At 34.0% G+C, this 13,710-nt stretch overlaps 1 protein-coding gene across 1 annotated transcript; it reads left to right on the top strand.

Moving 5' to 3' along the window:
• The first annotated feature begins 2,238 nt into the window (after positions 1 to 2,238).
• On the top strand, positions 2,239 to 5,033 carry LOC115957925 (receptor-like protein kinase 7). The gene is made up of 2 exons (XM_031076265.1): positions 2,239 to 3,727; positions 4,328 to 5,033. Exons 1-2 carry the CDS (start codon positions 2,245 to 2,247, stop codon positions 4,873 to 4,875), a joined length of 2,031 nt encoding a protein of 676 aa, XP_030932125.1. The 5' UTR covers positions 2,239 to 2,244; the 3' UTR covers positions 4,876 to 5,033.
• The last annotated feature ends 8,677 nt before the right edge of the window (positions 5,034 to 13,710 follow it).

The following is a 13,710-nucleotide window of genomic DNA, read 5'->3' as shown; positions in this document are numbered from 1 at the left end:
ACCATGTCAGTTGCTTTTTGGGGTGTGTATAAATGTATAAAATAGTTTGTGTGTAATTAACACTACTAAAAAATCAAGTACTTGAAAAAAGTAGCCTTGCTTTGCAAGAAAGTAGGGTGTTAGCTGTGATAAAAAGCCAATATGCTTCGGGAAAATTGTTCACAAATGTGCAAGATATTTTTTGTACTTACGGCCATATCATAAATGCAGTGAAGATGTCTCCAAAGTCAATTTAGTCCATAAAAAAACAGTTGAAAAAAAATAACTAAATATTTAGGGATTAAGTTGGTTTTAAGGACCAAAATGGAGTCTTTTGGGTTAATATTGCAAAATCTAAAATTAATTTGCATTATAGGAACTGTTGGAAGTTATTTGGCAGATTGAGGAGAGAGACTGAATTTCGGCATCACCATTGCCGAAATTCAACCAAAAAGTAGGAGAGAGAAGAATCAAAGGGAGGAAAGAGAAAATGTTGAATTTCGGCAACGTGGATGCCGAAATTCCACTGCCCCTATTCAGCCAATTTCGGCATCACCATTATGAGTAAAAAAAAGTTTGATGTCCACAATATTTTCACAATAAATCACATGTAATTAGTTATTATTAGTTCAAAAAAATTTGTGACAACTAATTGTGGCAATGGCATTGCCGAAATAGGAAAAAAAAAATTTGTGGCAAACTAATTGTGACAATACCATTTCCGAAATAGGGAGAAAAATAAAAGTGACAAACTAATTAAGGCAATTGCATTACCAAAATAGGGAGAAAAAAAAATTTGTTACAACCAAATTGTGGCAATACTATTGCCGAAATAAGGGAATAAAAAAAAAAATTTAAGCAATTGTGGCAATGGGATTGCCGAAATAGGTAGGGAAACTTCCCTATTTCGGTAATGCCATTGCCGAAAATGTGAGGGAAAAAAAAATTATGACGCATTGCCGAAAATGTGAGAAAAAAAAAAAAAAAAGAGAAGGATTGTGGCAATGGAATTGCCGAAATAGGGGAAAAATTTTGTTTCCCTATTTCGGAAATTATATTGACGAAAATGTGATAAACAAAAAAAAAAAAAAGATAAGAATTACGGCAATAGCATTGCCGAAAATGTGAGAAAAAAAAAAAAAAGAAAAATGCTAGATAGGAAAAAAATTTTCCCTATTCGGCAATAGCATTGCCGTAATCCCCCTTTTTTTTTTTTTTTTTTTTTTTTTTTTTTTTTTTTTTACATTTTCGGCAATAGCAAGTAATCATTTTCTCTTTCTTTTTTCCTCATATTTTCGGCAATCTCATTGCCACAATTTTTTTTCCCTCACATTTTCGGCAATCCCATTGCCACAATTGCTAAAATTTTTTTTATTCCCCTATTTCGGCAATAGTATTGCCACAATTTGGTTGTCACAAATTTTTTTTCTCCCTATTTCAGTAATGCAATTGCCTTAATTAGTTTGTCACTTTTATTTTTCTCCCTATTTCGGAAATGGTATTGTCACAATTAGTTTGCCACAAATTTTTTTTTTTCCTATTTCGGCAATGCCATTGCCACAATTAGTTGTCACAAATTTTTTTGAACTAATAATAACTAATTACATGTGATTTATTGTGAAAATATTGTGGACATGAAACTTTTTTTTACTCATAATGGTGATGCCGAAATTGGCTGAATAGGGGCAGTGGAATTTCGGCATCCACGTTGCCGAAATTCAACATTTTCTCTTTCCTCCATTTGATTCTTCTCTCTCCTACTTTTTGGTTGAATTTCGGCAATGGTGATGCCGAAATTCAGTCTCTCTCCTCAATCTGCCAAATAACTTCCAACAGTTCTTATAACGCAAATTAATTTTAGATTTTGCAATATTAACCCAAAAGACTCACCAAATTGACTATTTTTAAAAAAATTTGTACCTGATTGATATTAGCCCATACCTCATGAATGTGGATGAAATTTACCCTAATAATAATAATAATAAAAATACAGCAAATTTTTTTTTTTTTTGGTTATGTAAGATGACGAAGATTAAAAAGCTGCGGCATATCCCAGTTCTCAAGTCACGGCCATACTAATTAAAACTTGAACAGTCACAATGCTTATGTCACGAATTGACTTTCTACTTTCAGATGAAATAGCGTGACTTCCCACCATTCTGCTATAAAATGGCACTATCTTCAGCCTTAAATTCATTATTCTCTAAATAAGATCATAATAGATAATACCGACAAAAGTTTACGCCATTCAGTCCACCGTAGGACATGTCGCGTCCGCCTATCTACCCTTTCATTCTCCTTTTTTGCTTCTTCCACCTTCCCTCTGGAATCCAATCCAATGACCTTCAAATTCTCATGAAACTAAAATCCGCCCTTCAAACATCAAACACCAATGTCTTCAGTTCTTGGGAATCCAGAAATTCCATATGCAACTTCACTGGAATCTCCTGCAACTCCGACGATTCCATTACAGAAATCGAACTTTCATACCAAAATTTAACCGGGGTTCTTCCTCTTGATTCCATATGCCAGCTCCAATCACTAGAAAAGCTCTCATTCGGGTTCAACTACTTGCACGGTCCAATTATGGACGACTTGAACAATTGTGTCAAACTGCAATATTTGGATTTGGGCAACAATTTGTTCACAGCATGGTCGGTTCCAGAAATATCCTCTCTAAGCCAATTACGGTATCTACATCTGAATGCAAGCGGATTTTCCGGGACTTTCCCATGGAAATCACTCCAAAACATGACCGGTCTTGTTTGGCTGAGCCTTGGAGACAATCCTTTTAATCCTTCTCCATTTCCAAACGAGGTGTTGCTGCTTACTAACTTGACTTGGCTTTACCTATCAAACTGCGGCATCCAAGGCACAATTCCAGCAGAGATTGGAAACCTTAGAGAGCTAATCAACTTGGAGCTTTCCGTCAATAACATGACGGGGGAAATCCCAGTTGAGATCGGGAACCTAGTCAACCTGTGGCAGCTTGAGCTCTACAACAATTCATTCGCAGGAAAACTTCCTATCGGTCTAAGAAACCTCACAAAGCTTGAAATGCTTGATTTTTCAGATAACTATCTTGAAGGCGATCTATCCGAGTTGAAGTTCTTGAATAACCTGGTTTGGCTGCAACTATTTCAAAACGAGCTATCTGGCCAGGTACCGGCCGAGTTTGGCAACTTCACGAAGCTTGTGAACCTTTCTCTGTATAGAAACAGCTTCACTGGTCCGCTGCCTCATAACCTTCTCTCCTGGGCTAAAACTGGTTTCATTGACGCCTCTGAGAATTTCTTTACTGGTCCAATTCCACCAGATATGTGCAAGCAAGGTACTTTGAGGGGCCTTTTAATGTTGCAAAACAATCTTACCGGTGAAATTCCAGCAAGCTATGCCAATTGTTCCACTTTACTTCGTTTTAGAGTTAATAAGAACTTGCTCTCAGGTAACATTCCTATTGGAATCTGGGGATTACCCAACGTGGCCATGACTGATATCTCATTCAATGATATCGAAGGCCCACTTACATCCGATATCAAAAACGCCAAATCTCTTGTATGCTTACTTGCAGGACACAATCGCTTATCTGGGGAATTACCCACAGAGATTTCGGAAGTCACATCTCTAAAGACAATTCAACTGAATGATAATAGACTGACTGGGGAGATCCCATATATGATTTGCAATGTAAGTTTTCTTGAAATTTTGGATATCGCTAATAACAGTTTGAAAGGCAAGATTCCAAAATGTTTAGGTAACTTCAGTTATTATCTTAGGGTGATGAATTTGGGAATGAATAATTTCCAGGGCACCATACCTGATACATTTGCAGAGGGTAATCAGTTGAGAACTGTTGTCTTCAATGACAATAATTTAAAAGGGTTATTACCAAAATCTTTTATCAACTGTACAAATCTGGAAGTTCTTGACCTCGGAAACAACATGATTAATGATTTATTTCCTTATTGGTTTGAAGCTCTTACCAATCTGCAGGTTCTTGTCTTGAAATCCAACAAATTCCATGGACCTATAGGAAATCATAACAATAGTGGGGTCTTTTTCTTTCAGCTAAGAATTCTTGACTTGTCTCACAATGAGTTTACAGGTCTTTTACCAAGAAATTATTTTGAAAATTTCAATGCCATGATGATTAATGATGAAGGCAGACTTGAACCGCATTATATGGGTGAAAGTTATATGGGTAAAAGTTGTTTATGTGAAAGTAGTCTATATCAAGATTCGATGGTGGTGACAATGAAAGGGTTGGAAATTAAACTACAAAGAATCCTAACCATCTTCACAACAATTGATTTATCAAGCAACAAATTCCAAGGAGTGATTCCAGAAGTACTTGGAAGGCTTACAATCCTTCGACTGCTCAACCTTTCCCATAATAGCCTAACTGGCCATATCCCATCATCGTTGGCAAAATTGTCAGCACTTGAATCCTTAGACCTTTCTTCAAATAGCCTCACTGGAGAAATTCCTTTGCAACTAACAGATCTAACATTTTTGGCCATGTTAAATCTTTCACAAAACCAGCTTATTGGACCCATACCTCGAGGCAAACAATTTGCTACATTTGAAAACAACTCCTATGATAGAAACCTAGGATTGTGTGGATTTCCATTGTCAAGTAAATGTGGCACTAATGAGCTGACACAACCAGCACCACCATCAACATTCCAAGAAGACAATGATTCATTTTTTGCAAGCGGATTTGGTTGGAAGGCTGTGTTAATCGGCTATGGATGTGGCTTGTTGTTTGGATTAGCTATGGGATATGTTGTGTTTAAAATAAGAAAACCTAAATGGCTAGTAAGGTTCATTGAAGGAAAACAAAAGGACAAGAAGAGAAGGCCTAATAATCAAAGACCTGGACAAAGAAGAAATTAATGCATTAAAGGGGTGCTCTGTTTGACTAGCCTCTCCTTTGATGGTATTTTGTGTATTTGTTTGTTTATTTTGAGATTGAATGGCATGTTTGGCTTAATTCTGGGGCTAGCCTTGTGCTCACTTGTACTTCTATTTTATGTATTTTATATTTGAGAGTATTCGTGTGTGTGCGTTTTTTTTTTTTTTTTTTTGAGACTATGTGGCATGTTGGACTTAGTTCGAAGGATGGCCTTGTGTTCAGTTGTACTTTTAATATTTTATTTTGCTCAATAAAAAATGGTAGATGAAATATTTATAATGGCAAAAATTACTGAAGAATTCTGAATTTGAGAAAGAAAACTACACTCCATAGATTCTACTTTCTACTAAGTAATCTTTTTTTTTTTTTGTTGCTAAATTACTTTCTACTAAGTAATCCTAAGAAGGGGAATAGAGATTGGATATATAGTGGAAATGGCCAGTAATACACTCCCAATCCCACCTTGAAAGAAACGTTCTTCCTCATCCAGTCACTCTCCTTGATTATACAGGACTCACCCCCGTGTTTTCTTGCGTTCTGAAAAAAGGATTTGATATTTCTTTAGTAGTTTCACCAGATAATTTGGGTCCAAATCCATTTTAGATAATGTCCGGCATGCTTCGATTATCAGGATGAAAAAATTTTGGTATGGTTCTGAACATTCTAGAATTTTTCCCGTCAATATAAAATTAATAATCACACTAATGGAGAGAGAGAGAAGCACAATTAGTGTCGGGCATTTTCCTATATTGTATGAACCAAGCTCACTAAAAGAATTGTAGCCAGCCAAGGGAGAGTATAAAAGGGATGATCTACATCAATTTGGATCCATTAAAGGTCTGGTAAGAGGGCTTTGAACAATTTTGAGACCAATCTATCCTTGTTGATGACATGTGTAAGAGAAAGAAATCATGAAGTACAAAAAAATACCTATTGTGTAACAAAGTAACAGAGTCTCTGCTTTGCTTTTTCCTACATAAAAATCAGCAAAAAATCAACGCCAACAAACAAGGCTGTTGCAGTCCTTCATTTCAACATATTTGAATAATGGTTTTCCTTTTAAGAAGAATTTAATTGAGAAACTTTAGTTATAACACATAGAGAAATATACCTGTCTTTTGGAGTTATGGTTCTTGTCTTGAGATTTAATTGGTTTCATGGTTCCCGTCAATACAAATTCTCGACCTCTCTAGCAATGAGTTTACTGGTCTTTTATCGAGAGATTAATTTGAAATGTTGAAAGCCATGATGATTAGTGATGAAGATAAAGATGGACCATATCCTTTTGATCTATATGATTGATCTAGGAGATGTGGTGTTTATCAAGATTCAATAAAGGAGACAATGAAAGGATTGGAGACAAATTAGTAATAGTCCCAACCATCTTCCCAACAATTGATTTATCAAGCAACAAGTTCCAAAGAGCGGTTACATGAATGGAATACTCAACGCAAAATACACCTATGTAAGTCTAAGCATGGAATACACAATGAATGGCCTAGACTACATGAATTGAACCAGAGTAAAAAAAGAATCGGAGAACCACGGCATTTTTTCTGGTTGAGAAACCGCGGATGATGGCAGAGTGTAATGGACGGCCGAGATTATTTCCGATTCGCCTTATACATCTTGTGACCACGAGCCAACGGGGTTTGAACCATGAAGAGTGGCTTGGGTAAGAGAGACGGAGAGAGGAGGAATTTTTAAAAAGAATAATAAAAAAAAAATAAGGAAAATGAAAAAAAAAAAAATTAAGGAAAAGAAATTAAAAATAATTTCATGTATTTATATATAAAAAAGGCACCCAAAAAAAAAAAAAAAAAAAGTGAACAAAATGATTAGTGCTGTTTCTATTGCATTAAATTGCTAATTTGAAATGGCCTTAATTTCATGGTTCATAGTATATAGGATTCCATTATTTGCCTTGAATTTAAATTAAAAATTTGTAATTATTTATGTATTCAATTTCAAGAGCCGTAGGCTTTGGCCACTCAAGTCATTATCTAAGGTCCCCATTGAAAAAGGTCCCAAAATTATTAGTCAAACCAAAGGCGGTTGTGCACTCTCTTCCCCATCCTACAAAACTTACCCATAATTATGGGCCTATAGACTATAGTAAACCTAAACCAACCCAATGAAAATCCTGAGTTGTTTTACCCACACGAAAAAATAAATGTGGCCAGATTTCATCAAAATAAAAAAGTGGCGAGTTTGCGAAATCATTGTTGACAATCAGTTCCCTTTTAACAGTTTGAAATTTCAATTAATCTTTCACATGAGAGATTGTCTGCATTAACTATCCATTGTCTCATGTTGTTCGTTCACTCACCAAACAATCCGTCTCACTCTCTCCACCAAAATCAAAATTGGAAATTAGATTTCAACTTTACATCACCCTGTGTTGCGTTATCCAAAGTCTAGTAAAACTCTCTCTTTTTTTTTTTTTTTTTGGGAAAAATAATATATTTTATATCCTTTTGTTAATTATGCCTTAACCTTTTTTTTTTTTTTTTTGAGAGGAAAAACTCAATTCTCATTTAACTGAATCCGAAATTGAAGTACAACAGAGGGGAGAAAAGACAAAATACAATAAACTAACATTTCGCCCTATCAAAGATGAGCAAACTTTGCAGCAAAGGTGGGTCTATTCCATCCCATGACTGAGTAGCCCCAGCAACTTTTGCTAACTATGCTAATTCATGCGCAGCTCTGTTGAATTCCCTTTTCAGATGCTTCACATTCCAGCTTCTAAACTCCCTTAGTAAGCCAATGATTCCTTGATTGAACCCAGCTCTCCCATGTTTGAGTTTGTATTGATAGCCTGGACAACTGACAAAGAGTCCGACTCTATGACAACTTGATTGAGTCCTCTTTCACGGGCAAGAAGGATACCTTCTTCAACTGCAAAAGCTTCAGATGTTTCTGCTTCATACATTCCATTCAACACCTTGCTTCTTGCTACTACTACCCTTCCCTCACAGTCCCTAATGATCACACCCGCACTGGACAACCTTCTATTCTCATCAATTGCACCATCAACATTTATCTTGTAAAAACCCGGGTGTGGTGCTGTCCACCCAACATCTGAATGCTGCTGTCTTATCTGGTGTACAACCAAAGCTCCTTTGTAATCCTCTTGGGTTTGTTGCGCAAACCCCCAGATTTGGGATGGAGCAAGGCAAAGGGATTCATGGACCATTTTGTTCCTTCTATACCATATAGACCAAGCCGTGACACAAAGAGTTTCCAGATCATGAGGTGTTCCCCTGCTCAAAATCTGCAAAGCAACATCCACAAAAGTTTTATTCTCTGCCAGCAAGCTAATCGGGCACTCATGCCAATTCCACCACACATCCCAATTTCTTTCACAGTACAGTAAGGCATGACTAGTACTTTCTACACCTTTCTCACATAAAGGGCAGTTCACTTCAGTGTTTATCCCCCTCTTATGCAGATTCAATCTCGTTGGCAGTCCTTCCATGCATGCTCTCCAAGCAAAAATTCTGATCTTTGAGGGGAGTTTGAGCTGCCACATTTTCTTCCATAGTGGGGTTCTACAATCTTCCATCGAGCATTCACCCAATTCAGATTTTTCCACCAATGGCAAGGCTACATAGTAAGCACTCTTGACAGATTCAATCTTGTTATTAGATTTTGCTAAAATACAAATTCCACCCTTTAAGTTTGACTGAAATTTATTTCAATTTTCTAACTTTACTTTTATTTAATTGAGTCTTTTAAACTTCAAATTTATTTAATTTAGGACTTCTATCCAATTTTGAATTTTGTTAAAAAAATTTCATTAAAAAAATATTATTTTCACATGAAAAAAAAAATCTATAAAATTATTAAAAATATTTCAAGATTTTTTATGTGATAAATTTTTTTAATTAATTAATAGCATACTTAACGGCAAATTTTTAACAAAATTGGACAAAATACTTGAATTGAATAAATTTGAGTTTTAGAGGACTCAGTTGCACAAAAGTTAAGTAAGAGGACTGAAATGAATTTCAATCAAACTTAAATGATGTAATTTGCATTTTAGCTTTAGATTATCTATATGAAATTAATCTTGTTTTGCTTATATCCATCAAGTCATTGAGTTATATGTTGAAACTTGAATTTGTCTTTATCAAGGCATGTTGAGAATTTTGGTAATTTTATTGTTTAATGAAGTTGCAGCAGTGCTTAATTGAATCTCAAATAGGATCTCTTAAAAATATATAAAAAAAATGCAACAAAAAATTTTAGATGAAAAATTTACAAGTAAGAAAGAAAATTATAGAAAAGTGTTAGATAATGAAATAAATAACATAAGAGAAAGATAATAATGAAATAAATATAACTAGTCGCTGACCCATGTGATACATGAGAAAATTAACTATGAGTTATGACATATTATTTAATTTCGGTTTATTTACAATAATCATCATATCATAAATGCATAGTATACTTAGAAACATGTAACAATAATAACATACAAATTGTAGCAACTAAACCTATATAATAAATTAAGTTCTATCTAGCAAATATTGTAACTCTTTAAGTACTATCCAACAAATATTGTACCTCTTTTGGGAATGAACTTTAAGTGAGCACAATTTTTAGCAAATTTATTTTTTTAAGATGTAAATGAATGTTTTGCAAAGATAACTTTTATTGATTTTTGTAAGAATACTTAAACAGATAATTGTTTCTTCTTCTTTGATTGCAAATTAGGATTTCAATCTCAAAAATCCCTAACCTCAAAAAAAAAAAAAAAAAAAAAATCAATTGCTAAATAAAAAAAATGAATTAATAAAAATTAGGATTCTAGTCCTTAGTATCCTCAATTATCCAATATATTGCACCGTTAAAATAACAATTTGTTTTTTCAACAATTATTGTGATTTTGTTGCATGACATACCTAAACATAAGGCATTAATGATGGAAGATATGTAGCATGCAAGCAATAGAGATATAAAGATTTTATTAGAAAGTCTCTTTAGAAGACGTTTATGTTTTTATTTTTGGTTACTTGCCTTCAATAAAGAAAATAATAAAATCAATAACCAAAAAGATTTTTTTTTTTTTTAAGTGAATAAGAGAGAAATATATAAATACAAAATTTTAAATATAATTACATATTACAAATTTATAATATATATATATATATATATATAAGCCAAGAAATAGCTAATTAAATAATCTCTGAAATTAATATGAACAAAACCAACCACCATGATCATTTAACAATATGACGCACTAAAGTCACGAAAAACAAAGAACCTTCATCAAATGGAGGCAGTTTTACTGAGTTCAATACTAAGAAACATACTCAAATACAAACTACTAAAGAAAGAACATAAACAAACACATGGGCTATAAAAGTAAAAATATGAAAGACAAAAGAAAGAAAAGCTACGTACGAAGAGAAATTTACATACTTAGAAGACAAAGAGTTTGTAGAAACAAAAGAAATGGCATAGAGGATTTTTGTGTGGTGCAACTAGGGGTCAAACCAATGGTCCGACTAGTGATATCATAAATAATTTAATTAATAATTAAATAATTTAAAAAATTAAACAAAAATAAAATAACTCATAATATTTATTAAAAATTTATCCAAGGCCCATAAATAATTTTAAGTGAGTATTCAAACCTCATAATACTAAAAAGATTATAAATAACCATATTAACGTTACGGAAAAAATTATTTTTATGCCAATTTTTGTTTTTATATGTTTTACAACGTAATCAAAAGGAAGTAATTGGACTCTAAGATTGAATTGAAGCTTTATTATTTTAATAAGAAATTCAAGCTGTTTTAAAGTTTAGATACAAATTGTTCTATCTTTAGAGGGACAAAATGGGCTTCTGCCCTTTTTGGGCAAATTAATTAGCATTTTCCCCTTCTTAACAAACTAAATAGGGAAATACCCCTCTTTTGAAAATCGAGTTTCTCAAAATCGTGTTAAAAAAAAAAAAAAAATTCTTGAACCCTATAGTGACATTTTTAAAGACCTATAGTGACATTTTAAGAATCTATAGTGACGTTTTATAACTTGATATCCATAAAATCGAGTTATAGGCCATAAAATCGAGTTATAGGCAATAAAATTGCCTATAACTCGATTTCATGGATATCAAGTTACAAAACGTCACTATAGGTCCTTGAAAACGTCACTATAGGGCTTAAATCGATTTTGAAAAACTCGATTTTCAAAAGAGAGGTATTTTCCTATTTAGTTTGGGAAGAAGAGCAAAAGGCTAATTAATTTGCTCGAAAAGGGCAGAAGCCCATTTTGTCCATCTTTAGAGTAAATATATATCTACTATATATTTTTTTTTTTTTGTGAATCTTTGATAACACTATATTTAATATAATTGATTGTTTTTTTACTAACATCGTACAAATTACAAAGTTTTACAAAAACAATATTAGAGAGAGAGGAAAAGATAAAAAGAAAAACACCAAAACCAGAGTGTGACAGACAATGTACGTGTGGTAAAAAATTATTATTTTATAATATTTTTGACCCTCTCCCATGCTTTTCAGTTTTCAGCTAAGATATATATATATATGTGGGTTCAGTTAGTTTAACTTCCTCTCATCCCCATCTCCCTCTATACCACAAGCCCATTACAAACCAAACCACCCACATCTTCTAAGAGGGAAACAAAAATCTGAAATTTCAGCATTTTGGCCGAAATACTCTTTCCAGGCCAAATTGAATTTGAAGAGTTTAGTGATGAATGGTCTTTCAAAACTTAGACAATCTCCCAAAAGATTTGCACAATCAAGGAAATTCATATCACTGAGGTAATAGACGTCGGCTGAAACTTCTTTGATACGTCAGTGAACTTTCTTATTTGTGTATAATGATAAGGTTGTAAATATTCTCTCATTCTTGTTGTTGACGATGGAATGTTATTAGTAATTTAGTATAGACTTCTTAATGCTCCCATTGCTCCATGATTTTTGCCATTTTTAGAATCATGGGTGTTAAGGGAATGATTGGGTCGCAAGTCCATATCACTCCGCTCTTTTATGTCATTTCCATGTCAATCCTCATGCTTCTTAAATCTGCCTATATTCTTTTACTCACACTCTTTGATCCTCATCGTTAATGCATTAATTAGAAGCAATGCAAGTCTCTTTATTTCATTTCCTTAATCTTAACAAGTTCATGAAAATTATTTTCTTCATCCTACCTATCCAGCTTGATATATAATTTCTTGTAAGTTTTACATTTGACCTTCAGGTTTTTGCTATAAACTCAAAATTCAAATGATTAGAAAAATAGATAAAGAAATATTGAGTTCTACATTTTTTTTAAAGCAATCAATACATTTAGCGTGCAACTTTCCAAGCACATTGTTATATTTTTAACACTTTTATATTTTATTTATTTTCTAAATTTATCCTCATTAATCAAATTATTGAAAAAAAATCATGAAAAAAAATAAAAAATATGAAAAAACTTTGAGCGCAACTAAGTAAATTAATCTAGAAATGATATACAAATTACAATTTACATTTACATTTTATTTTGCATGATATTGTATTATTTTACATATATATTATTCATACATCTTATAAATTTTATAATTAATTTTGAAGGGGCAGAATTTAGCATGATGGGCTTTCACCCCGTTGGGCTTGACGGATCCAAGCCCATGGGCCGGCGATAGTTGAGCCCAGGGCCTAGAGTGATTCTAGGTTCTTGTTGCACACATAAAGCCTCCAAGGAAATCAGAAACCTAGCGCAAAGAGCGTTCTAGAAGATACGTGCGTCAACGGAAAATCCACCCTACAAGGAAATATCTTGTCCATCATGTTTGGGATTACTCAAGAGGAATTCTTATAAGGAAAAGACTTCTACATCAAGGAGGAGAGGTCAACCTACTACTATAAAAGCCCCAATACCCTCACAAATCAAGGTACGCATGATTTACCCTCTCTAGCACTCTAGAGTTGAGAACAATTCTAACTTGACCATTGGAGGGTCACTTGACCGTTGGAGGGTATTTGGTCGATACCACACCGGTGCCCTTGGCGAGATCACTTCTTTCTTCTTGCAGGTTGTTAGTTTGAGCGAGCGTGGATCGTGTAGCTCACTGGTGATTTTACGGCATCATCAAATTCCATTCATGTCTTTTAATTTTTCCCAGTCTCCAAACTGAAATTTTGACTCTACCACTATATACATATAGTCAACCTTGACTAATCTATTGATGATCTATAAACGACCTTACAATTTGAGGCTGAGGCTTCTTGTTGTTGTACAATCTTTTCTCTTCATGTGCTTGTGTCATACCAAGTATGTTGACACCAATGTTCACCATGAATAATTATTTTCTAGTTAGATGTCACTAGTTGTACCATTGCAAGTGATCAGCTTGATGAGTTCCTTTCCTTGTCAGCAGCTACAGGAACAGTGACCACCAAAGCGAATGTATATGCATTTGGAGTGGTTTTGATGCAGCTAATTACTAGAAGAAAAGCTGTAGATGACACTCTGCCAGATGAGAACCCTCATTTGGTCACATAGTTTTGTAGGATTCTAAACAACAAGGAGACAATTGCCAATGCCATTGACCAAACTATTAACCCCGATGAGGAGACCATAGAGAGCATATACAAAGTTGCTGAGCTGGCAGGACATTGCACTACTCCCAAGCCATACCAAAGACCGGATATGGGGTATGTAGTCAACATCTTAAGCCCTCTTGTAGGGCAGTGGAAACCTGCTTGTCCTAACACTTCAAATGGAGTTAAGGACATCTATAGCTTTGACCAAAGCATGAGCCTTCCTCAAGGTCCACAAAG

This window comes from Quercus lobata, chromosome 8 (genome assembly GCF_001633185.2).
Source record: "Quercus lobata isolate SW786 chromosome 8, ValleyOak3.0 Primary Assembly, whole genome shotgun sequence".
NCBI lineage: Eukaryota > Viridiplantae > Streptophyta > Magnoliopsida > Fagales > Fagaceae > Quercus > Quercus lobata.
This window is presented reverse-complemented; position numbering and strand designations above follow the sequence as displayed.

Coding starts and splice junctions, on each gene's coding strand:
- LOC115957925 (XM_031076265.1), top strand. CDS start 2,245: ATGTCGCGTCCGCCTATCTACCCTTTCATTCTCCTTTTTTGCTTCTTC. Junction 3,728..4,327: donor GAAAGGCAAGATTCCAAAAT/GTTTAGGTAACT, acceptor TGATTCCAGAAG/TACTTGGAAGGCTTACAATC.